The sequence below is a fragment of the Spodoptera frugiperda genome, chromosome 15 (genome assembly GCF_023101765.2).
Source record: "Spodoptera frugiperda isolate SF20-4 chromosome 15, AGI-APGP_CSIRO_Sfru_2.0, whole genome shotgun sequence".
Taxonomy (NCBI): domain Eukaryota; kingdom Metazoa; phylum Arthropoda; class Insecta; order Lepidoptera; family Noctuidae; genus Spodoptera; species Spodoptera frugiperda.
In genome coordinates this window covers 3,916,810-3,944,228 of record NC_064226.1, presented here as the reverse complement: position 1 = coordinate 3,944,228, position 27,419 = coordinate 3,916,810, and the positions used below count along the sequence as shown (strand labels likewise).

The 27,419-nt window shown below is 33.1% G+C and overlaps 1 protein-coding gene across 9 annotated transcripts in view; it reads left to right on the top strand.

Moving 5' to 3' along the window:
- Window positions 1-20,065: 20,065 nt before the first annotated feature.
- LOC118279275 (uncharacterized) overlaps window positions 20,066-27,419 on the top strand; it is a 124,508-nt gene continuing 117,154 nt past the window's right edge. For 2 of the 9 annotated variants that reach the window (XM_050698994.1, XM_050698995.1), the window contains exon 1: window positions 20,069-20,277. In XM_050698994.1, coding sequence (XP_050554951.1) covers window positions 20,229-20,277 — 49 coding nt within the window. In that variant the 5' untranslated portion in view covers window positions 20,069-20,228. Of the gene's footprint in view, window positions 20,278-27,419 lie in introns of all 9 variants that reach the window. The other 7 variants (XM_050698993.1, XM_035598922.2, XM_050698997.1 and 4 more) reach the window with 7 other exon arrangements.

Sequence of the window (27,419 nt, the reverse complement as noted above, 5' to 3'; positions counted from 1 at the left end):
TACAGTTGATTATTGTGTCGTGTGAAAAAGTATAACTGTTACAAACTGTAAATAGTCACACAAACATTTCTGCGGTTTACACTTCTAAGTAATTTTCCAAAGAATGGGAGTAGCATTTTCAAATCAACCCATAGGTTTTTCGATAATGAAGGATTGGCAGAGAGTTCGTCTACTAAATGTTACATTACATCTAACATTAACTTTTATTATGATTTGTTGAGACTTATGAGTCCTATTTGTATAATAGGGGGAGAAACTATTGTCACACATATGCCTGCGTGGTGGCGGGTTCGATTCCCGAACGGAGCAACATTTATGTTATCCACAAATTGTTGTTTCGGGTCTGGGTGTCATGTGTATGTGAACTTGTATGTTTGGTATTTGCAAACGCAGCCACGACAGGAGAAAATCTTAGTATGGGGCAATGTTTTCTTAATACTACTAAAAAAGTTTTCTTAATAAAAAAATCATAATGATAATCTAAACTGTTGCGATTGGCAGTTACTCTAACAGCCATTGAACAACGAACAATGTAATAAGTGCAATTCACCGTCAGCAATTACGATCCAATCAAAGTTTTCCTTACAAAATAACTCTATCCGTTAAAAAAATTATCCGACAGATTACTTATTAACCACAACAGTAACTAATCATTTACAATTAGATAGAAAATTTAATTAAGAGGAACCATTACGAATTATCTAATTTCCTGTGTTACCAATTAATTTTATGATTTCCGAATACTCTACAGTTTTTGCTAGTCTGCTGCGAATGGCCTTGATATTAATATAAATTCGATTTGTAAGTTTGTCGCGTGAATGAGACAGATATAGGAAATAGTATTATGTAGATCAATGTTGCAAATATTGATCGAATTGTTTAGGGTTTAGTGTGGGAATGATGGAATTATTTTTAGGCTGGTTTTATTTTAAAATGGTGGTTAATTATTTGTGGGTCGGATCGACCGGAGTGATACCACGGCCTCATAGAAAACCGACGTGATACAACGCTTGCGTTGTGTTTCGTTGTGCGAGTGAGTTTACTGGAGGCCCAATTACCCCTTCCCAATCCCTAATTCCCCAACAACCCTTAAATTCCTAACCCTCAAAAGGCCAGCAACGCATTTGTAACGCCTCTGCTGTTTTGGGTGTCTATGGTTGGCGGCGATTGCTTACCATCAGGTGATCCGTCGGCTCGTTTACCGGCTTATACCATTAAAAAAATGTTCATATTAGATATTTTTGTTTCATATCTTGACGTCGAAGTAATAATAATAATTTATATCTACGGAACTGTATAACCATATCAATACGCACTTGACAAGACATTTACATGCTTAGATTACTAGAGCAATTTTTCGTAATTGCCAATAAATAACGAGATTTTTTCAAATCTATATTTCATGAAGGTTGTCTATTAAGTGTACATAATACAGACACGCAATAATAATAATGATACCTGCCTATATATCCGTATGTTACGATAATTTCATAATATACTAGTAACTATTTACTTTCAAAATTGATATGTACGTTATAAAGTTATTTATATAGTTGGAATTTAAGGAATAAAGTAATACTTAAAGAGAAAATTATTGTTTTCTGATGAAATTTTTCCCGTTATGAAACTACTAAAATAAAGATATACCTAAAGTAATCGAGTGGTCACAAGTGTGAATACTAAAAGTAGGTAACCAATCCTTTAGAACCTTCAGAACATGTGAGAATCAAAAGCTTGAGATTTCTAATTTTTGAAGCAACGTAGCGACGAGCTCATTACTTATAAATGATAAATGATATTTATTTTGCAAATAGGTTACAATGTAACTCTTTTACACGTCAATCTCTTAAATAAGTAGATGAGGCCGAGAAAATTATGCCAATCTGCTATTATGTAAGCCTTTTGAAGACCTTTTCAAATAAGGAACTTACCATGAAAGACATTAGACAGCAATTTAGCAAGCATTTTCAAAGATATTTATCTAGCAACTTCACATCAACACTAACATACGCAAGGCTATATAGGTACGGTACATGTTAATTATAAAGTAGGTACTAATTGACTCGACATTTAGATCTAATAGTATTAGTAATTAATCTTCCTTAACTAGCAATATCTTAATTACGATCTCACATTATTAAGATATGGATTGATAATATGATTGATTGATAAAGTCGTTAAACATCTGTGATCTAATTTATCTGCTGAAAGATTACTTGTGTAACAAAATAATCGTTTCTGAGTTACGTTACTTATTAGGTTTTTAATGTGGGAGAGACATGCTTCGGCACGAATGGGTCGGCTCGACCGGAGTGATACCACGGCCTCACAGAAAACCGACGTGAAACAAAGTTTGCGTTGTGTTTCGGTGTGTAAGTGAGGTTACCGGAGGCCCAACTATCCCTCTTCCCAACCTTCCCAATCTCCAATTCCCCAACAACCCTTAAATTCCCTCAAAAGGCCGCATTTGTAACGCTTCTGGTGTTTCGGGTGTACATGGGTGACGGTGATTCCTTCGTCTGCTCGTGTACCGGCTTATACCATGAAAAAGGTATTATACTTATAACATGTTGCCATAATGTCCATCTTGTAATTTTTGTAGATTAATTAAAATATATATTACGTATTTTTATATTTTTTCAGAAATAAACATCATACAATGATACATGCATTAAAATTCAAATATCGAAATATTAATGCACAATTAAAAAAATCCTTCCACTTGCATTTAGACCACAGGGACATTAAAAATCTACAAGGCCCTCGTTTATGTGGCTCATGGGTATTAAAAGTACAGTTCATAGGCTTAAGTCTCAAACTTGAATTTTTTTTAAAGGGTGTGAATAATAAAATTAATAGATCTTGCTTATTGTTGCAAATCCACCAACGAACCAGCGAATGGTTTCATGTTCCAATTCTCTTTTTTAATAAAAGACGAAATGACAATGACAATTTGGGCAACTGTGGGCTTAGATTGCAGTCACAATTAATTAGTTTACGCAATAACTGCTGAGGTATTAGCACAATCGCTCAATGAGCATTCGGCTTAATAAATCATTTGGTGACTGTACTTGGTTTAATGTTGAAATATCTCTTTATTAAATTAATCTATTGCTTATCGCTCGCCGTCTTCCGTATTCTTGCCAATTTTATTGTTCTTTAGATTCGTGAAATTACAATTATTGTCCTAGGACCCAAGACTGCGGTAGTGTTGGGAGACCGGTAAACTGTCACACACGGTAAATCATAATGTGAGAATATTCACGCTGATACGATCATGATAAGGTCAGCCTTGGTGTGCCAAAGCATGGCTTTAACAGTGAGAGAACTATAATTTTATTATAACTTAAGTGAGACATACTAAATTAATTATTATATTATACGTGAGTAACACGCAACTGTTTGACGAGGAATTCGAATAGTTTCAAGCCATGCTAGAGGCTCATATTCATCAGTAGCAGCGTGACAGTCGCCGTGTCGTGTGTCGTGGAATACTACTCATGAATATGAGCCTCTAGCAAGGCTTGATCGAGTTCCTCGTCAAACAGTTAACTGTTAAACGGTTCACGGTTGTTTGAAGAATAAGAAGTGTGATGTTGTATTACGTTTACTAAACAAAACGAAAACGTTCTTTACTGTATTCTTTATATTTATTTTACTTTTTTACAGTTTATTTGTTTTTAGCCGTGGTCGTCCCACTGCAGGGCAAAGGCCTCCCTACCCTTCTTCCACTCCTCTCTGTGCAGAGCTTTCTGCGGCCAATCCTTATTGTAGGTGTCAAGTTCGTCCCACCATCTCCTTTTAGGCCTGCCTTTAGGATGGGACCCAGTAGGGCTGATGCCCGATCCGGAGCTGCGGACAACGTAAAAGGTTACCGGGGCTCCGGCTCAAAGCAGGAGAAGTAACGGGGTGGTTTTTAGTCAGAAAGAATCTGACACTCCCTTCATTGGATGATAATCCCCCTTCAAAAAAGGTGTTAAGTTCGTCCCACCATCTCCTTTTAGGCCTGCCTTTTATTTACAGTAAACTCCGTTTAACATTACACCGTACCAAAACAGTAATTATTCCACAAACTACGTACACACTCAGTACACATGGTAAACTCGAACCGTTAAATTCAAGGCGAGTTTGCAACACGCATGCGTGAGTGTCGCAACATTGTTGTTTTGGTGGTCAATTCACATTTACAGAAACAATGTTGATTGGTACTGCTAGCATAGTCAGGTTAATTAAAATAATATAGGAAAAAAAAATCTGATGGAATTTTGGTAGTACACTGTATTAATTTAGCTTTTTACATCATATGTTAGCCACTTCGACGTTTCGTATCGTAAGACATTACTATAATAAGTTACACATAAATAATGCTTCCAAACATATTTGTCCTTTCTTTATTCTGAATGAACAGTACCCTTAATCGATTGGTTGGTTTATTCAATCTGGCCAATCAATACTCTTAGCATAAGTTTGCTTTACTTTCGAGTCAGCCAATCAGAGCGCCGAACGCGTTCTCGTTTCGATTACTTTAAATGTAAACTCATCTAATTGTACTGGTATGAAGTTTTCCAGTGTTGTTCTATTTTATATCATCTTTTATAGGCAGACTAATCGTGAAAAGAACATAATCTTGACACAAGCCACTCTTCAACTACATAGAAACTAAATATTTAATTGTGATCATTCAAAAGCCATTGTTGCTGACGTTATCATTGGTTAAAATTACAAACGATTCGGTTATACCATTGTGCTGGCTTACGATTGGCTGAACGAATCGCAAAAGCCCTTAACATAAGTCACAGTGATTTTATACTATTGTCGAAATGGTAAGGTTAAGAGCCGTGAGAAATTATTGCAGTTTAACTAAATGGTGTATTTTATTATGTTGACTATAGTTAATTAGTTTAGCTTATGCTTGTTTTACTATTTAAGGTATTACTGGTTAAAGGAACTATGATACAAGTTATTTAAAAGGTTCATAAAGAATAGGGATATATTATGAAATTAGGAAAAAAATAATAAAAATACATTAAAGGAATTTACTGCTAAGTTTGAATACCTTTAAGAATTTCCTAGAAAGAAAGCAAGAATTTTCTAGAAGAAACCTTGAATTTCCTTCCTTCTCTGTGGTTTCTTGATTGCACAGAAAATAAACCAGTATTTTTGAAAATCCATAAGCGTATGCTTGAAACATTTTTACCCGACTGCCAAGGAAGGGTTATGTTTTTCGCGCGTATCTTGTATGTATGAGCCTAATATTCTTTATTACCTCATTTCTTCGAAACGGCTTGTTGGATTTCGACAATCAGGGCATCGTTGGATTCGTCTTAATTACCCAAGTGTTCTTAGATATGTGACGTAAAACAAAAACCAACATGGCGGCCGTGAGGCGCCCTAGATAAAGGAAAAAAAAAATATATATTTGCTACAATATGGGTATCAAATTAAAGAGCTCATCATGAGGATTCCAAAATGGTATATCACTGAGATATAGAAAAAAAATACTATGTGCAATTATGTTCTTTAGGTACTAAGCGACGCGATTGACCAGCGGTTTCTGAACTGTCGTTTCGTGTCGCGGGTGAAATCTTGAGAAACACATAGCCGTATTATAACTAACTTAAAAGTGTTAAATAAAAATAAATAAATTTAAAAAATTAAAAAACCCGACTGCATAAAAAACACTTTAAATAAAGTACATTATTAAGTACTCAATGGTCACGTCTTTTATTCCCGAAGGGGCTGGCAGAGGTGCACATTACGCACATTTGTTTATAAAATACACAGTAACACAAGTACAGTTTTGTTACCACCATTATGCGACGTGGACGTAACTTACGACACTGACTACATTACACCACAAGAAGCCTTGAAGCCTTACATTTCCCATTTCCCAATGGCCACCATCAAAAGGTGTCTATATCAAGAACAGGACATTATACTATTCTACAATACAATACGATGTAATCCATAATAGTTGCTGTGTATTCTACGAATTTGCCACAGTTTCTCAACGATGACATTATGACGAGCAATACGAATATGGCTGTAAATGCCAAATGTTAACTTTGTGGAAAAATGTTTTGATAGAATTTGATTGATTTTGTAAAAGATGAACTCCGATTTAGACTTGAAACTATTTGGGTGTCCTGAAATAAGGTAGATTGTGTATTTATATTATTTTAATTATATTGTTTACTTCAGAGTTTGCTTTACGTTTAACGAAATCGAAACGAGATGATATTCGACGCTCTGATTAGCCGTTGCAAATGAACCAATCAATCAGGGCGTCGAACGCGCTCTACTAAGGGTACTAGTTTACTGTTAGAATGATATCTTTATAAATTGTTAAAAAAACGTGTAAACAACTTATATTATGTTCACTACCCAGTAACAAAGCAACAAATAAAGATTACACTAAATTTTTCCTATATTAGCGCAATTCAAAAGTAAATAATATGCAGTTGCGTTACTATTCTCAGTGGCGATTATTTGAGAAGGCTTCGCAATTGTATCATCATTGTCCGACCGCAGTAATAAGGTGGTTCGTGTATTTTGTACCTATTGTTATTTTATTGCAAATGGTCACAATGTACTATTAAATGGACGCTTCATTTAAGTGAAAAAATATGTGTAAACTGAATTGTTTGTAGTAATCTATATTGCAATTCTGTTGTTGAAACTCATTTAATAAAGTGTTTATTTTAATGAAGTGTAATACTACGGGAATACACTTTTATTGTTTTAATGTTCTGTGTGAGGAGTGTGAGAGTGGTTTTCAACTAGAGATGTGCTATACTATGTTGATGTGGATGCCTTTGGCATCCAATCATATTCATTGGTACACATAGCATAGCACTAGAGGAAATGGACTCAGCTAATAGCGTGTTTTTATATTGAAAGAAGGGTGCTATGGATGCGTGCTTGCCTATAGCTTGCCTACTATCGATACATAGCAAACTCGAGCATTTTCCAGTTTTAAAAATAAAATATGGACTTGTACATTGAATTTTTGACTTTATGCACATGTAGTCAATTGTGTCGTTATTCCCACATCAAACTTAACTGCATAATTGCACAATTTAGAACCTCCTTTACAGTTTACACGCAAATTATCACAAGAAACCCTGAAATTAATCTTCCAACTAAGGTGTAATCTGCTATCTTAAGAAGAAAATCAAGATTAGTATTGCAAAGTGAATCTCCTATACAAGGCATTGCGGTTTTAAACATCACTTTTGGCAAAACCATGATCTCATTTCCTTTGTTTACTAGTAATTTATATCCAAAAAGGTAACATAATTGTCTATGGTTGCCAGACGTCTATGGTTGCAGATAATGCGGCAATTTACAGTTTAAATAGTTTGTCTATGCTAATTTCGTTTGACGGATTAGTTGTTCGGCATTTAAAAAGTGCGGAAGAGTTGTTTTAGGCGTGAATGTATTGAGTATCGATATTTGTAATGATTTTGATTTATTTTTGACATTTATATTGTAAAAGAAAAGTTCTTAAAGCGTTCTTAAACTTTCTTCAGTTTAGAAAGTGTTTTAAATAAAAGTAAATGTTAGTTTTTGTTACTTTATCCTTGTTTCACAATTTAGTGAAAATCACTTTGTAGGTAAGCTCACAGTTATCCGAAGCTGCGGACAACGCGAACGTAATAGGTTGCCGGGGCTCCGGCTCAAAGCAGTAGAATAAACGGGGTGGTTTTTAGTCAGTAAGAGTCTAACACTCCCTGTCGCCTCGCCGAAGTAGGAGAAGTTGTGTATCATTGGATGATTTCTATATATTTTTATCTGTCAAAAAAGGTAAGCTACATACTTCGTCAATGATGATGAATATGAATTAAAAAAACAACAGGTATATGAAATAAACATAAAATGATTACGTAGAATAATTAATATACCAATTTTATTTACAACAATTGGCAAACATTTATATGCCGTGACCACAAGGGCTTAAAGGGTCATGTTAAAAAGTGATAGTCCAATACCGCTCACATTTTAAACCTTGATAGCCAACAATAAAACGGCTTTAAACGTAAATTTAACACCACTGAACCAAATCATTCTTATAACTAAACTAGGCTACAAAGAAATAACGCAATAATAATTAGTATAACGTCTAAATTAATGACCATGCAGGCGAAACAAGGACACATTCCTTTGTTTCTTTGCCTTATAAAAAAGTAGTGCTTACTGCTTATGTTATTACGAACATGTTAAGGTCTATTTTCCAGTGCTTTTGAATTTGACGTATAATTAAATAGCTGTAAACGAGACTTTAACTGCGAAAGGGAATTGTTTCATAGAATTTGGATAAGTGGGGTTTTTTTTGCTACTTATGTATGTATGCTTGAATAGGTAGACTGATGAAATAGGTCGACTCAATTAGAGTTATAATACAGTCAGAAAACAGAAAACCGCCACAGAATGCCCTCCTATTTTAATTGACATCGGAAAATTAGAAAATACACTGGGCATTGCACATTTGTGACTGTATGAAGTTCCGACTTAGTTGAGGTCACTTAACTGATGTCTAGCGATGTCGGTAGTGTTGTATTTTGTCGTGTGAGTGAGGTTCCGATCCATGGGCGGCGCTGACTGCTTACCATCAGTTGATCTGTCTGCTCGTTTACCGACTTATTCCATAAAATATGACTCCGGTGTAATGCAACCATTGCATACGGTACGACGAACAGCATTTCTTAGTAGTATCAAAAACATTTTTCTATGTACATAATAAAACAAACATTATTATCCCCACACTGATATAATTAGTTGCCATGTAAAATGTTACTCGTGATTTAAGATAAAAGTACATTGTAACAAACAAAGCCAGCGGCCTCATAATGACGTTGTTACATCTAGATTACTATTATTAAGCTGGTAATATGGTGGTAGGCAGTGGTACCACGCGACATAGTCTCAGACTATTTCTTACAAGACCTGGTTTAGAAGGTCGAGATAATTATCTAATAGGTTTTTGATTAGGTAATGTATAAAGACTTAGGTACTTGATTTTAATTAAATGTGAACTTGTTGTTAAACTTTGCCTTATTCCTCTCCCATTGTTCTATCTAGGATTTTATTAGAATTCTTATAGTTAAGCTTAACGCCAACGCCAAGACATTTAGGTAACAATCAGTCAAGTATGAATTAACAATAAAAAAGAGACTCACAAAATATTTAATTCCATAGACTACCAATTTGAAATCTACCGCATTACCGTGACAATTTCATCTCACTTCATAATCGGTGAAATAAAAAGGAGGGTTATGTATGGTAACACCAGTTAAACCTGATAGAATTAACTAAAAAAAACAAGTAAAGCTTTTCTCCATTCAATACGTCAGTAAACCATGATTTAGTTAATTTTGTATGTCTCACGATAGTTATTATAAAAATATATCAAACTGATGGAATTAAATCAAGGACTCCCTAATAACTCTAAAGACAGTAAGAATAATAAATTCAAATACTATACCTACTCTAATTGATTTATTTCTAATACCAATTAAAAAGTTTTGTTTGACACAGAGGTCGTCGGCAAGGCCGTTCACGATTATAATATTCAACGTATGAATAATTCCACGGAATTAGGTCTGCAGTGACAAATAGAGGTGGAAGTGTTAATGACTCGCTATTGGTCCGTTATACATAAAATTATAATGAACCGTGAATGCTAACTGGTTAAGCCTATAATATAATAGGAGAACTAATTGATTTGCTAATTTGTTAAAATGATATACTTTGTTTCGATGATCTAATCATCTTATATGGAATGATGAGAATTTTTAATATGTGGTAATCAGATGATGTGAGAATCGATAGTTTATTAAAATTATGATCGTGGAATCAAATAAGGATATACGATCATAAACGATGCTTAAGACTATGGGTTCCTGGCATGGCTTTAAACTAGTCGAGTACCGTACATTTTATTACAAAATTTTCAGTGTTTGTCTTATTAGTAAAGGGTTTTTCAACAAGAACTTTGTTTTTAATTTGAGCAACACCAAGAACGTGGCAGTTTTTAACATTTAATTTTTGGCGGTATTCGTAGTAGGTGCTTTGGCAATTGCTACAATGAATTCAATTTCGCTCAAAAATTGCATTAAAATAATTCAAATTCACTATGAAAATGGTCGTTCTGTTAAAGTTACATTTCGTAAAATTCGTGATATTTTCGGACAACATAATCGTCCTTCTGAGATCGCTATCAAGAATTTGGTCGCGAAATTTGAGTCGACAGGCTCGGTACAAAATGTGCCAACACTAACACGTGTTCGACCGGGTCGTTCAACAGAAAACATCGCTGCCGTGAGCCACAGTGTTGAAGAAGATCAAAAGTTATCAATTTCATGACATTTTCAACAATTGGGGTTATCCAAAAGCACAACATGGCGAATTTTGCGAAAGGATTTGGCTTTGAAGCCTTACAAGATTCAATTAGTGCAGGAATTGAAGCTGACCGACCATTCAAATCGCCGTAGATTTGCTCATAACAACCTGCTGGTTTTTCTCAAAAAATCTTTTTTTCAGACGAAGCACATTTTCATTTGTCAATAAGCAAAATTGCCGTATTTGGGCTTCTGAAAATCCTAAAGCAATTATTGAGAAGCCTTTGCATGCTCAACGTGTCACTGTGTGGTGTGCTATGTGGTCTGGAGGTGTGATTGTTAGGAAAGTGATTAAAAAATTTTGGTGAAAGAATCAACATCTGTCAGCGTGGTCCTGGTGGACATTTGTCAGATATCATTTTTCATACATAATTGCCAAACTTTTCTCTTTTTAATACAATAAAAATTTTATTCATTTTCCACCAAATTCTTTATTTTATTTTGTTTTAAAAAACAAAGTTCTTGTTGAAATACCCTGTATTATCCCATATGTTCCCATTCTTACCTATTTGAAGACTAAACACATGGAATACAGTCTTTCCCATTTAAAACAGAAACATTAGCTGCTAATTACCTTCATGTCTAAATATATCTTGTATTTAGCAAAGCCTTAATTCGGAACAACGTTTTGTTCGCTTAAATAGCAGTTAGGCACTGAATAAGGTCGTTGCCAAAGAGAATTGAAGTAATTTAGAAAAGGCTTTGTTTCTCGGCCTCAATCTGATAAATGAATGTGCAAATCATTGGCATGAGTTGTGGGATTCTTGCATAAATAGTTTAAAAATAGGTTTTAATTTTGATCCTAAATTGCATTTTTCACATGTATATTTGTTGATTATATTTTGGTGACGGGATTATTTATGACGACACGCTACGATTAATTTCATAAAAAGACACCGAGGTTTAGAGTACTTGATAAAAAAGGCTTCGACGTTCATCTCCCGCTTCTAATCCCAAGACTCTTAGCTACCTCCCTACCAATTGTCAGCCAAATCTTTTAAGCCGTTCTTGAGTTATAAATAGTGTAACTAACACTACATTATTTTATTATAATTATAGATATCGAGGTTCACTCCAAATACTTAGAATAATTTTAGTTATATTTGTTAAATTATTATCACGTTTGTAAAAAGGTGAGAAGTTCAATTAGGATTTATTTATTTAAGGAGTAGACAACATTTTCAAAAGTAGGTGCCTACTCCAATTTCATGTGCAAACCACACCACTATTACACAACCTTTCCACAACCGAAACCCACCCACCAACCTTGGGGGTACCACGATAAAGTCGTTTAACAGAATCGGCCATGTTATTAACAACGTGACAGACATCACCCACTCGCCACAATCACGGCGCAAGAGACGATACATTGACGTTTGGAATTCGATAAGTGATCTAGAATCACGCGCGAACTTGCGCCGGCGCATGGTTGAAGGATTTCCGCATAATTTGCGCTAGCCTTGTACTTATGGGATTTTGTAATGGTAGATAGAATTTCGAATAACATGGCATGTTATGTTGTGAATTGATTGTTTTTTTTTTGTTTTGACAAATTGGTTTCGGATATGGTCGTGCTGTTTTTTTTTATGTTGGAATTTTTTTTTGTTTAATGTCAATGTCAAGGTGTTTATTGGAAATGTTTAGTTAAGTGTTTTTTTTTAATACAATTGATATAAATGTCGTGGTGGCCCGGAGGTTTAAGACACTCGCTTCTTATGCATGAGAGTGCGGGTTCGAAACCCTACCAACGGCTTGTAGTACCAATATGTTCAACTTTTTCCGAGTTATATGTACTTTTTAAGATTATTGAGACACCACTGACAAACGGCAAAGGAAAGCATCGTGAAAGGAAACCTTTTTTTTTTAATTTCTTATTATAAGTTTTAAATCACCAACCCGCATTGAGCAAGCGTGGTGCTTAATGCTCAAACCTTCTTGGGAGAAGAGGCCTTTGGTCAGCAGTGGCCACTTATAAGCTGATGATGTGTGATATAATTGTTGGTATAATAAGTAGCGAACTTATTAGAATAAGAACTTGGTACAGTTATACAGCATGCAGCCGAAAATGTACCTAATTAAAATAATTTAAAGAATTTATTTTGCAACAAAGACAAATTGCTTTGTTTCATACAATTAGGAGATTGATGAAATGATTACAATACATTTACTAAGTACTTTCTTAACACCAGTTTTGTAAGACCCCTGTGGCTACACTGGTGGGAGTTGTCGGGGTGTCTTGTTAAATGGCTATTGTTAAGATGGGGCCAGCTGATAATAAATTACTTAATTATTATTTCGACAACGAATTATATTAAATGTAGGTATGTGGAGTAATCCTGCGTGATTGGATTCCCGCTGTTATTCTGTTAGTAGTCCCATTTATTAAGTGTAAGGTATGTCCTAACTTTATTGAATAAGTTTTGGATATCTTGAAACAATGTCTTTTGAGTATGTTATTTCTCTTTTAACTCATAGCACATTGTAATGATCTGTGGTTACACTGATCGTGATCTTTCTTGCCACCTCGCCATGATATTTTTTTTTTCAAAAAGTGATGCAACATAATTGCTTATACTCGTATTTGTCATAGGAGTATTAATCATATGTATTTTGGAATAATGCTTCGTTGATTGTGTGGTTGCAAGTGCGACTGTCGAATAAGAGGTCTTGGGTTCGATTCCCGGGACGGGTAATGTATTAAATTCTCAGCAGAAGCACGGAGTGTGGAATTATGCCTAGTATAGGCAATAGGCTCACCCCCTATTACATGGGACTTATAACACTGCCTACTCCTTCGGGGATAAAAGGTGTGACGATACTTTTTTTATTTTGGAACATTTTAATGACATCATTAAGTCTTTTACACAAAAGCTTCACAGAAAAAAAAATTGTAGGAACCACAGTTGTATCTGTGGTTTTAGTCAACCACCATTGGGAAAAACGCGTGACTTTAAGTACCCATACACAAAAAAACTGTTCAATACAGTTCTTAATAATCTCATGTCAGACAACAATCTCACAATCGTTTCTCCATGCAACAGTTTCCTACATCAATTAATATGTACAACCTTCACATAGTAGAGTACATACAGAGGTCAAATAACTAACTTAACAATTGGTAGGTTAACTTAACTTGGTAAGTAATTGACTAAGTAAGGGCAAGTCCATTTCAACTTGGTATATGTATGTTGTATTGATGTCCTTGGAACAAATTACTATGATTATTGTATTAGGTTCATAGGCTTTGATGTACCGTTTTAAGTGATGTATGTTATTTACTGTTATTTTGTTTAAGTGTGTATGTTAATATTAAAACACGTTGTTGGTCGAGTTCGTCTTAACTGCGCCTGCGACTGAATGAGTTCTTGGCTTATATAGTAGTAACGATTTCGATATTCTCTCTCAATATCTTTTTCTTCTCCTCTAATAATATCTTCTGATTTATTTAGTTGCGGGATCCAAGACAGTCATTCATGTACATGGGACGCACCGGACTTCAGTGTTCCGGTACATACATACAACCATGAGAACATGTTTGTATCTACTGTAGATCCTGGCTTACAGGAATTGCAGCGGTATGGGAGGCTAAGGCGAGCTTGTCCTTAAAAAAATCTCTAACAATGATCGGCAATGAGACTAGAGAGTTAGTAAAAATATGTAAAGTGTCAGTATTTTATTGCATCCAAAGAATTCTAGTAGTTATTCCTATAATTTAAATAGATTTTAAAATACAATATTAGACACGATTAATAAATGTTACATACTTTAAATCACTTAATCCCCCTGTGTTTCTGCATAATTATTATCTGTGACACTGATTTTAACAGATAATAATGGTGTTATAACACTTATCTTACAAATATCCGACTCTCATTACAAAAACCGACATGTAATTAGATCATATAAATTAGCTCATAAGTACATAACAACCATCATTCATCCGCCCTCTAATTTTGGCAAATTACATAAAACATTTTAGCGACCGCAATCATTTGCCTGAGGGCACTAAGATATAATCAAGAGTAACAGCTGACGACAAAACAATTCAGGTCACTTGTTTATTAGAAATGTATCACAATAAATCGCATATCTCACCTACTTATCTGATCTATATAATATGTTATACAACCTGTGCCATAGAAGTGCAACCTTTTGTTGCTTGAAGAGATAGTGGCACACATATAAATATTGAAAAACTGAGTCGGGAAAGTAACTCCTATATCGCCTTCCGATCAATGAGAGTAAACGACGTTTTTTTTTGTGATATGGAGTTATATACATCATTCGATGGACAAAAATGAGCTGATTATATCTATATAACTGAAAATCGTAAAAAATATCTTTCTTTTCCTTTTAGCTGGAAGGCATCGATATGTATTTGATATAATTAATCATTATTCACTTTATGGAATTGATTTAAAGTTTACTATTGTGTATCATAATGGAATTAATGTGGTCTTTCACTAGTTATGTATTATGCTAATTCTATGTAATAGAAGATTAACAACAATGACAATAACATCGGGACATCATCATCATCACAATAAAAATCCCCCAAATAATACTTTGCCCAAACCGGGAATCGCCCACACAACTTACTCAGCAGCCGCACTTGCAACCACTCGGTCAACGATAGTCACGATCATAAATCTCACCTAGTTATCTGATCTACATATTATATTATACAACGTGTACTAACACTGATACACAAGCTATACAAAACCAGTATAAACTGACCGTCAAACGTGCGTAAAGATCATACAAAGCGAGTCCATGATAAACTGGTTATGCATAGCTCGATGTGAAGCCGTGTATAAAACACTGCTTACATTTGGTAATACAATTATGTAGGTGCACCTTATATTATACAATTATCATAATCATAATAGCAATAACAAGTCACCGACCATATAAAAGTCTACTTACACAAAAATGTAGGCCTTTGAAATTTTTTGCGAAAGTGTTTAAATGTACAGTCGAGTTTGCAATTGATTTTGAAATAAAATATTATAACATAATTTTACGTTCGTAATTTCACGAAGTTGAGGAGAAATGCACAGTCAGCCGAGTTATTTCGTATGCAGGTCATAAAATTAGGGTTGTTTCATATAGCAACTGTAATACACACATATATATCTTCACGCCTTTCTCCCATGGGGATAGGCAGAGACAATGGAACGCCAATTGCTACGAATGTTACATACGCAAGCTCTTTCGCTTTACCAACAGTCATTCTTTTAATGTATGCTCGTCGGTTAAGTCTTTTTATTTGGTTTTTTTAATATATCGCCAAAAAAGTCGATATAAGGCCGTCATCAATCATCGGTCACAGAAACAGTAATTATTCTCTTTATTTGAATGTCTATATGTTACGGTTTTCAGCTTTTTAGTAATTAATTCTACCAAAACGCGTTAGACAAAACAATTTCGCGTCGACTGTACTTGCAATTATTTTGCTCTAAAAAGTACAAGAAATGTTAAAGACTATGTAATTGGTCGCAATTTTTGAAATTTTCTCATTTAAAATTGTAATGTATTAGTTAGTATCGCGTAATTAATAAAAATGTAGGCAGTTAGATTTGTAACAATGTCTTAATATTGTAATAGTTACGGATTAAAATAAAAATAAAAATTTGCCGGAGAAATGAGTACTCGTAAGAGTCCATTATAAATCGAAAGCTAGATTGTGTTATTATTAATTATCATTACATAGGTGGCCAGCGATTGTTAATATATAAAGTAAATCTTCAAACACAACACTACCTCCCATTAAAGCCGTGGTAGTCTATTATATAAAAATAAGTCAGGTTTTCCTTCCTGACGCTATAACTCCAGAACGCAAGAACCGATTTCCACGGTTTTGCATACGTTGGAAAGGTCTTGGGCTCTGTGAGGTTTATAGCTAAGAAAATTCAAGAAAAATAATCATGGTGGCGAAACGGAGTTCGCCAGGTTTGCTAGTTACTTATAAAGCTCTTTATATACATATTATATTCTTGTCTATACATATAAGATGTCACAATCAGAGTGTTCCGGTTGTAGATACAGAAATCAATTTGACATTTATGCCACACACAGAAACTCGAAACGTGTGAAGCGTATCAACTATCGATATAGTAAATGTCTCACATAATGTGTACGTTGGACAAACACTTTCGATCAATTCACATACGCAGCAAGTAGTTCCGTATGTTAGGACTGTGGGTAAACCCAAAATCCTATCAACGTAATATGACGTCAGCTTCAAAAAAAGACCGTAAGTGTAGTAGCTACACACATACACACACACACACACATGACAAAATAATGTTTGCTATGTTACTACATTTGCTTGTGACTATCATCATATCGGCTAAAATACATCCACTGCTGAACATACACCTACCGAATGACTTGCATCTAGTAGCTCCCTTAAACCTGTGTAACATGGTCTATCCACTTCGTTGGTGAACTTCTAATAACTATGTAAAAGTGTTTCTGTGGCCAATCCTTATCGCCATCTGCTCCTGGGCCTGCCGAGACGTCTTTTGAGTAGGCTCAATTCAGTTGTCGGTTTCGTGTTACACTTTGCCCACCCGTCTATCTGACCAGCCGAATTCCATTTTCAAGTTCCGACTTTCTGCCCTACGTCATTGATTTGAGTTTATAGGTGTTACAAATATTAAAATGTATTAAATCTAGACTAACCCGGCAGGAGTAGATTGCTTTACTTTTTATTTACATACGAGTATTATATACAAACCAATGAATGTCATAACATTATTACGAGTATTATGTGAATCTAATTGTAATTCTGCTTACTATCCATGGTGTCACCATGAAGGGTCCAAAACGTCACATACATATTTTTCAATCAGTTAATCTATGTCAGTTATTCGTCTAGCATGACCGTGGTCGGCAATCATCGGGTGTTGTCGGTAGCCGTTCGGTATTCGGTTCAGTTCGTGCGAAAACGAAAGTGTTTCGCGGCCTACTTCGTGTTTTTGGGCAGTTGTGTAATGCTGCACTGGTGCATGCCTGCTTCAATTGAAAGTGGAAGTACGGTCAATGCGAGCTCCAATATCTGATTGAGAGGAAGTCTGCTATTGTCTCGTGTATTTATTATTGTTTCGTGTAACACTCACTAATATTATCTAACACTAAAATAAAGTTTTCTAGGAAATTGTTGTTGTTTGTAATTGTTTGTTTATTTCCCATTTCCTTTATCGTTTGAACATAGTTTTATACTATTATATTGATGTTGAAGTAATAAATACTATAATTATCTTAACACGTTTCTGTAATTAACGTCATGTTCAAAACACGTATTATTAATTACTTCATAAAATAAATAGGAGACAAATGTTCTTCGCCTGCCCGATAGATGGCGACTCAGGAAACTTAGTAAGTTGATCACGCTATGGTTTCATTAAACAATTGCTATCCATGAAAAGTTAATTAAGAATCATATATAAAACATCATACCTTTTTACTCCCGAAGGAACAAATAGAATTGAATATAGGTTTAACTATAATCGATTCTGTTATTATTAAAACCCAAAAATGTAATTAACTTTTTTTTGTTTTTGTCTGTTTGTCTGTTTGTCTGTTCGTCTGTGCGCGCTATAACATAATTAAGATGGGGGCGACGGGTGATGATGGTATCTTTAAAATTTCACCTTTTATATCTATTTTTAGTTTAATGATTCTTATCACTGTATAATGAACCGTTAAGTAAAAGTTATATCAACTGATTAACATACAGACTACTGATGCCACCTTGAACTCTAAAAATAACTTTATATACTAATTATACTAGAGATGATATAACATAATATATGCATATAATATCACTATAATATTTTCTAACGCAATAGCAATAGAAATATACATAATTTTATAGTAATTAACACTGATAGTAACCGATATAGTTTATAAGTTAAGTTCTTCATATAAAAGACATCAACGCGTTGCACTAATTAAGACGTGTACGGTAGCACTTTTAAGTGTTTTATTTTTTTTTGTAATATATTATTGATTCAACAATGTTTTTATAAATATTATGACAGGAAATCGTAAACCTCAACAAGATCTTTAGGATATAGTAATTTTGTTTCACACAAGAGCTTTATTTACTTCATAAACGACGATAAAATGCCTTGCTATGAGGTAGCATGACTTGTTTATCATATTTGTTTATTTATCACGTTTATTTATTTCACACCATTTACAAAAGACAGTTTTCATAAATTTAAATGCATTGAGGAAATATAATAACTTCAGTTGCATACGTTTTATTGAATATTCACTTACAAAGTTGCTGTTTAATCCTTGTTTTGATATTTTTATATATTTATCGTATCGTATGGAAATAGTATAAAGGCGTTAATATTTAAATATCGTAAACTGCCGTAAATAAATGCAGTAACATCCTTGTAACGAATTAAAATTATAACAGTTTTAGTATAATTTATTACTACTTTACCAATATTTAGGTAAATAATGATATTATTTTAATAATATGCATAATATCGATATTATATTACTCAATACAAATTAGATTAATGAAGGTTGACATCCAATTAAAATGCTACTAAGCCTTAAGGCATTTCTTTGGTTGGAGGGATACATAATTAATATATTAACTTAACTAGTTATTTGAAACTTGGGTAATTAAGATTTTATTGAAACATATTCTAATGCATTTTATAGTTGTGTTATCATTAGAAGATAATTTATTAATAAAATAAAGGTATTATTTAAATCTAAAATCTCAATAATATTTTGATCAACTTGAAGACCGAACACTAGAATTATTTTTTTGTAAAACTTTTTCAAAGGTGTTTTATGAAATGTATCGTCATATCTGAGATTTCACCCAAGGGGGAAAAATACCAAGCTTACTATCACAACAACTGGATCAAAATTCTTCATCTAACACTCAAAAGTCGTGAGATCTTGGATACTGAACAATACAAACCTTCAATAAAGCAGCGATTTTCTTACACCATTTCATTGCAGAAAACCTTCAATTTGATACTGCAGCGTTGCAGCCCACGGTGGTCAGTCGGAATGTTCTATTATCCCGCCCTATTCAGTATCCGCCTTAGTGCCAAATCCCTGACATTTTCGCTCACTTCCGTAACCCTTGGGCGAGGTCGCAGTGACAGCGGGGAAGGAACACAGGCGGCAGCGGAAGCGATTATTGTCATAGGTCTATAAAAGTTTATGTGCGTGTGATGTTTTATAATATGTTTAAGTTTTAGGTAAGATGTTGTCGAAAGTAATGCATTCTTTGATTAATTGTGGTTAATTTGGAATATGAGTCAAAGATACTGAAGGTACGTCATTTGTAAGCTTGTGTAATATATCCCAAGGTCACATGAGTTACAGTTAAAATGCTAAGAAAACAATCAGCGGATTTAATTACAACGATTACGTCTATCTATGTAAAGGCGAACAATTTTATTGTTCAAGTCTAAATCACGTAACACTAACACTAAGTTCAATTAGCCTTCGTAGCCGGAAAACCTAAGCTAAATTCTTTGCTCTCGGATTACGTCAATGCAAAACCCATTCTAAAAAGGTTCTAAAGTAAGTACCTACTGATTGTTCTAACCGCTGTCACCACCACCGAGCCTGCAGCCTTCAAGTGTAACAATTGTATCGCAACTCCCCACCACTGGTGGTAGCTGCGCGGGCGCACCTCGGCTCGCAACGATCACTCTGCGCACGCGCGCTGAGCTTACGCGCGTCCCCTGTGTAATATGCGTCGGTGGTGATAAGTGCCAGTGTTGTGTACCATATCGATTTTGTACAAAGACCGTGATCTGTGCTTATCCTGCAAACATGAGGTCTTCCAGCGCTGTCGCGCTATTTACGCTAGCGATAATAACAGGTGAGAATTTTTTTCAGCGCTTTTCCCGCTGAGCGTGTATTTTTTTCCTGAGTGAATTAATTGGCATGTCTCCGTAAAAATGTGCAGTCATCAATTCGAATGATGTAGGAAGTTTAGAATGTCAGCGTACGGGTTTAATCACCTTTTCTTACAACACTTACGTAAAACAATTTCCAAATTAAATTGATATTTTCGGTGAGCGCAAAACATTTCGTCAGGAAGATTGCTCTGAATATTTTATTTATAAATCTGCATTATATCACTTTTTGTTTTGAAACTGCATGTATAATACAGTTTCGATTTATTATACCACTCTCAATGCCACCTATTAAATTAATATTAAAAAAGTTAACATTTCGAAACATATTGCCCTCTAAAATAAATATAACATTTATTTTTTATTTAAAAATCTTCTAAATAACGTCACTTCCATTAAATGTTGTTTAAATAAAGAATCGTTGATATTTCCATTACTTTCGTTCTCTATAACCAGTTGCGCTTGCGTCAAGGCGCCGTCAACAGAGTTTTCATTGCGCGCGCATGAGAAAATTGGCGGGAGAAAAAGTCTATGGCGTTACTTAAGCAATGCGTTGGAACATTAGTATTTTGTACTGCATTGTTGTTCGACGTCATAGCACGTAGTAGTAGACAACTACATTATAAAATTAATCTGTAGACTTTTGGTTAGGAAAATTGATTAAAGGAGTTTCTTTAATCCCGCATCTTAGTGGAAAAATGAAAAACTCACGAAAATCAATATCGACCTACTTTTTATTACATACTAAAAATCAATTTACATACTGCAACTGTCTTAGTAATCATAGCCAATATTGAAATTGAAATACTATTTCTAAATTTATTTAAATTATAATGAAATAAACTTCTACGTAAATATATGGTAACAGTCAATGTATAGGTTACATACATAAAATCCATGTATACCGACAACAGTACAATTACATGCAGTTACAAACAGCTACTTGGTATAACATTAGAATCCATTAACCACATGTAGGTATGTGTATAATTACTATCGTATTTTTTGTGTAGCCTCCGCTTCACAATAAAACGTCGTATGTGCACTTACAATCATCTACCGTGTTAGTGAAAATTCGTTGTACTTCTTTGATTGATTTGTAAATAAACTATTATATTGATTGACGCAAATATTATGTAAGGTAGAAAAAGTCAGGCATTATGACTAGGTTATTGACTTATTATGTCTTTCCTATTATTTATTGTAAACGGTTTGTTGTGCTTTGTTAGTGCTTGTCGAGCAAATCTATAGGTTCTATTGTTCTCGGGAAAGCTAAAGTCTAGTTACGTTCTAAAAATAGCATTTTAGATTTTAAATATGAATTAATAAGACTGAAATTCGATTAAAAGTAAGTGTGATCAAATATATCGAAATTTGTGGAAACAACACGTGTGTAATAGCGAATACATTAAGATAATTTTACGTATACGTTTATGTTAAAATGTTACAAGTGTGTCCACCTAATTCTCTTCAATGACACGTTCCTATTGACGTTTAAATAATGCAAATATGGCGGACCCGTTCCCACTAATAGCCATACTCAGTGTCACTCATACATAAACTTATCTAAATCTATTCATAATACATACCGTACTCTTTAAAAGACTAGACAGAAGAGGCGTCGAAATAACAACAAAACATTTCGTTATATGTAATAAATTGTAATAAAACATAATATTTCTTAACATATAGAGATTGTATAAAAAAGTAGTAGGTACCATAAATTCTTTAAAAGGTAAATGACACAAATGAGTCAGAATGTCCCGTAAAAATTTGCCAAAATGTCTTTGGGTCAATGTGGCATATTACTTTATTTTTATCTATAGACTTCTTGTCACGAGGTGTTAATAAATGAAACATAAATTAAATGAATCGTGTATCTTCGAGTTTTTATCTGACTAGCGGTAAATCCAGTTTTAAAATTTTTTTAGATTGTGTATATTAGTATTGTAAAATAATAGATTATAATGTACATTTGAAATTAATGTGTTTTAAGTCTCGCGTCTGGAGATTTAATTTATATGTAATATTATTTGATTTAATAATTTAAATTGGTGATTTTATCCTTGTGGTCTGGCGGCTGGGTGTCTCGTTACCTACTTAGTAAAGTGTTTTAAAATATAAGATAATAAAAATATTATGACAATATATAATATTTTTATTTTTCTGTTATTTAAGTTTGTCTAAGTTCTTCTAATAAATGTTCTAGTCGTAAAATATTAAGACGCATTCTAAGACATGTTATTTTACGCCTAACTTATTTCGGTTCTATTACGCTTTTAAAATCTTATACTATTTTTATACATAAAGCTAACCATAGTATCTGGCTTATGTCGTCTAAATTGTCTTTAATATTTTGTTTTATTTTTGAGTCGACAAAAATGTTCTTAAATTAATTCACTAATACAACTTATACCAGCCAAAAAATAACCTATTACCAATACGTACACACATTCTTCGTTTCCATTAATATACCGAAACAGTATGTCGCGACAACTACACACTATATGCATACATATATATCTTACTTCACAAATGTTCCGGTCATAGTGCCCTTTTGTTTCACGCGTCATGCCTTTCAGAATGTACACACAGACTTACAAAACCACAGCAGAAAATAAATTGATACAGCCACGGGCATTTTTCACCAGTTGGACAACAAAAGTAATAGTTACTTAATATGTGTATGCGTATTATGTGCTCTTGTTATGCAAACTGTTTTTGTAAAGTATATGTTTTGGTTGTTTAGTATGATTTGAAGTGGTATTGAGAGTTGAGTGTTATCATATTGAGCTATAAAAATATATATATGTTCAAATTGAAAAATTCACTATATATGAAGTCTAAATGAAAAAAAAATACGGTACTGATTGAAAAAAATATAACGGTCAATTGAAAAACGTTCTTCATTTTAGAAGTCTGTATAAAATAGTATTTTTTGTGAGTAAACGTGTCAATGTCAAGTTTATCTTGTGGTTTCACATCCTTACTAAGTTTAGAGGCAATTTTTATTTTTTTCTGAGTAACTTTGAGTCAGAATTTGTGCCATATTATGTATAGTTTTCAATATAAATATCACATATGTGAAGTTACAGAATATTAATAATAATTGCAATGACATTGGACCATAGGAAACCAACCAGTCTTTTTGAACATAAAGCGCACTGTTTTCTCTTAATAAAATATTTTTTTATTACAATATAATTTTATTAACTTATGATGTTAGTTTGTAGATGGTATTGAACTCACGTCACATGGTCACATGGTCATGTTCACTTTCGCGACAGTCGACAGTCACCAATCAGTGGCGTTGTCACTTTCTTGTCAAGTCGAGTAGTCATATCATGTTATATGGGTATATGTAATAGGTACACATAACATATGTATGTTAATATGATCGGTTCTTTGTAAACTACAAAGTATCATCATCACCGAATCTTCTTTTCGTCTTGAATTTTAATTGTTTGGATTGCTACTTTTATTGATTTCTTACTAGGACATACGTTTTTTTCTGATAGAACTTTTGTATTATTATTCTTTTACTTTACATTTTTAAACCTAGTACATCTAATCCATGCTTCTAATCCAGTTTTTGTAAATTGTTCTGAATTAGCTATATAATTGATATTGTATTTCTATATAATTGATATTTTGGTTGCTTTTTTGGAAATTCTTATTTTTATTTGAATATCTACAAGACTATATACAAGAGTACAATTCAAATAATATAGTTTATTTTAAATTACACTGAGTTTTGAGCTGTGACACAAAGCCAACTGATAATACTGTCTAACCTGAGCTTGCATCTCACACCAAAAATAAAATAACAAAAAATATGTAAGTACATAGAAGTCATGACCCCGCATAATTACTGCTCATCTTCATTATTCATAAGTTACCGCAATGTTTGTCTTCTATACTCTTTTGTTTTAACTGAAGTACCCAATTATTGTGCGTCGTGTCGTAAAGTATAAGAATTTATTTAAGTTTCCTTGACAGACATTTTTATTATTATTTACCAGAAATAAAATGAATTATAGCCAGTAAATATTACGTAGTTTTCGATCTATGCTAAACCAAAATATAATTAATTGTGAATAAGATTGTATTTTTAAGTTTTTAAATCCTATACGTCTTGGTTTAGTCATTCTTTAAATTAATATATAAAAATAAATTGAAAATTACGTCATTAATATTGATTTTAGCCTCGTCTGAAACTAGACACCTGGGATCGGATTAAGACTAACTTTTTACATAATAAATTAAAAAGAAATCTATAAAAATAAAAATGATATAAGAAACAGACTTACCAAATAACATAGAAGCTTTTATAGTCATAAATCGTACAATAGATGGCCAATAATGTCGGCCAAGGCCTGCAGTTTCACAAACGTGAACATTAGACATTCGAAGCGTGTCTGTTCTGAGTCTCGTGTTCTTTTGGGAAGAAACAAAAGAATATGTGTCGTGTTGCCTAAAGCGGGGTAGCTCGGGGAGGTTAGGAAGGTCGCTGTCTATTGATGAGAAGCAGACGTGTTTGATGAGGTCATCGTACTCGTCGATGAACGATGTCAGATGTAGCTAGTTAGTCTGTAGATTATAAGATGTCTGGGTTGTGTTTTAGTATTTGAGAAAGAATAGAAATTTTGAAGGTATAATTCAAACGTGTATGTTTGAAATACGAGTATCATCAATATCTTTGATAATTTTTATAACAATAGTAGGTAATTATAAACAAGAAGTTCTGCTATGGATAGAATTCGACCAAATTATCAATATGTTCGATATTATGTAAGTTAATCTAAAGTAATTTGTAAAGGACCATAAATTGTACCAGAAAAGATTCAAGATCAAGTTGAGCAATCCAATGAAATACTTAGCAACTGACCTAGGTCTAAATGTTGAAATTTAAGGCATTCCAAAATCTAGACTTAGATTTAGACACTAGAATGCGCGTGCTTTGTTCTGCATAATAATGTTAGTTAATCTTGGTATAGTTGTGTAATAAATCGTGTTAAATTGAATTGAAGTAAACTTGAGTCAATTAATTAGTATGAATAGAACGCTCTTATTTGTACACATGGTTTTTTTTTGTCTAGATGTCCTCATAGCGCTTTTGTAAAAATGTACTCAAAGCCACATAATATGTATTAAAAAAATTGTCATGTTTTGGGAATTAATCTCAGTACCGTAACGTTTAGATCAAGACATTTTAATAATGATTTTTCAATGAAAGGGAGTAACAAATAGCAATAATCGCATTATTTTAAAATGTAATTTATAAAAGTTCGTTTTTAAAATTTGTATGTTTGTAAATTACAAAGTTGTCTGTAAATTGAAAATACAAAGTAATAACGCTCACACAGATAATCTTAACTTTAAAATTACTTTATACAGATATTGAATACGATCGAAATATATTGAGTATTATTTATAAATTATATGAGAGTCTAGAATGACTTTACTATGACGAATGACCATCATACATGTCAAGATCACTTTCTTTGTTCTCTTATAATCAAATCTGTCATTTTGACAGTGATATGACATTGACAGGAATCTTTGAGTAATCTCTTTATTCTTATTCTTAAAGTAAGTTACTTATAAATCTTATATGAGATATATGTGGCGGTTTTAGTTATGATTTAAAATAATACTGTTTTACGGATTGGTGTATTGTATTTTAAATAATGAATGGCCCTGAAATTTTATTACGTTTACTATAAATCTAATTAGCTTAAAAAATCTTATTTATTCATTGCATATTATGTTTAGATTGTCTGAATATGGGTGTGTTCAGTAAAAAATATTGCATTATACATAGTCAACTTATTACCTAAGATATTTTCTTTTTTCAATTTTTGTCTACCTACTATTTACAAACCGAAAATAAATTCCTTTGTAATCCTTACAACATAAAACACGTATAAATTACTTACATAACAGAACCAAGAACATTAATATATCGTCGACGAAGATGTACGACGCTCACGCACGTTTTGAGAACCACATTAACATAATCATGTGACAAAATGCCTACGAGGTCAAGGTTAAAATATATTTTATATTCATTTTAATTAAAACAGGAGTATGTCGCTTCAACGTGGCATTTTCCTTATAAGAAACAGTTAAGATCTTTACGACGGAATATGGGTTTTATAGCAATGTGTAGGACGCGGTTTTTAGTTATTATTTTTATCTTTATCTACACTCTTTATTTATTGGAATACATATGGTATTTATCTAATTAACAAGTTCATTAAGTATATATTATGGTAAATCTTCTATCGTTTATTAATCACCTTAAAAAAATAAAGACATAACTGGTTAAAGAATGAGCTCCTAAAGGCCTTTTCGCTTTAGGAGCTCATTCTTTTAACATTTCGGATGAAAAGGAGCTGATTCTAAATTCAACATGGATGAGTATCTAATTAAAATATTTTTGTACTAGACATACACTAAAGTACCGTCATGCCTGACTCCTACTGGGATATTTAGCCGACTATATAAAATTATTATTAATACAGTAAATAATATTTTATATACTTCATGTTGCAATCTGTTACAGGGCTTTACTCAGCAACCTTACCTAATTGCTCACTTAATTGCTACGAGGTATTTGTTAAATGTAATGTTTCGAAATGTTACGAATTGATAGCTGTTACTTATTTTATTTTATGGAAAGCGGATACGTTTATTTACCATTGATATTTTATAGCGATGTTATAGAGTTAGCAACAAATAAAATAAACTTAACCTTTGAATGTAGAACCGGTTAAGTTATTTGTGATTCATAACTTTAAATAATCATTAGGAAGTTGTTGGTTATTGGTGTTTAGTAAATTTTTGTGCTTATATAGGAAATATAAAGAATTTTAAACTATATTGGAAAAAATCAAATATCAATGTATACACATGTTCTATAATCTTATCTTTCTATAGCAGTAAACTTTCATCAAATGAAAAATATATGTGAGAAATGACGTTTTCTAAAATAAATCTTTACTGTCAACGTCAACTTCTGTTTTAAACATATATGTTTTAAATCTTGCTGGACAAAATGAAAGGAATTTATGTTGTAATTAACATCTTGTACACAAAATTA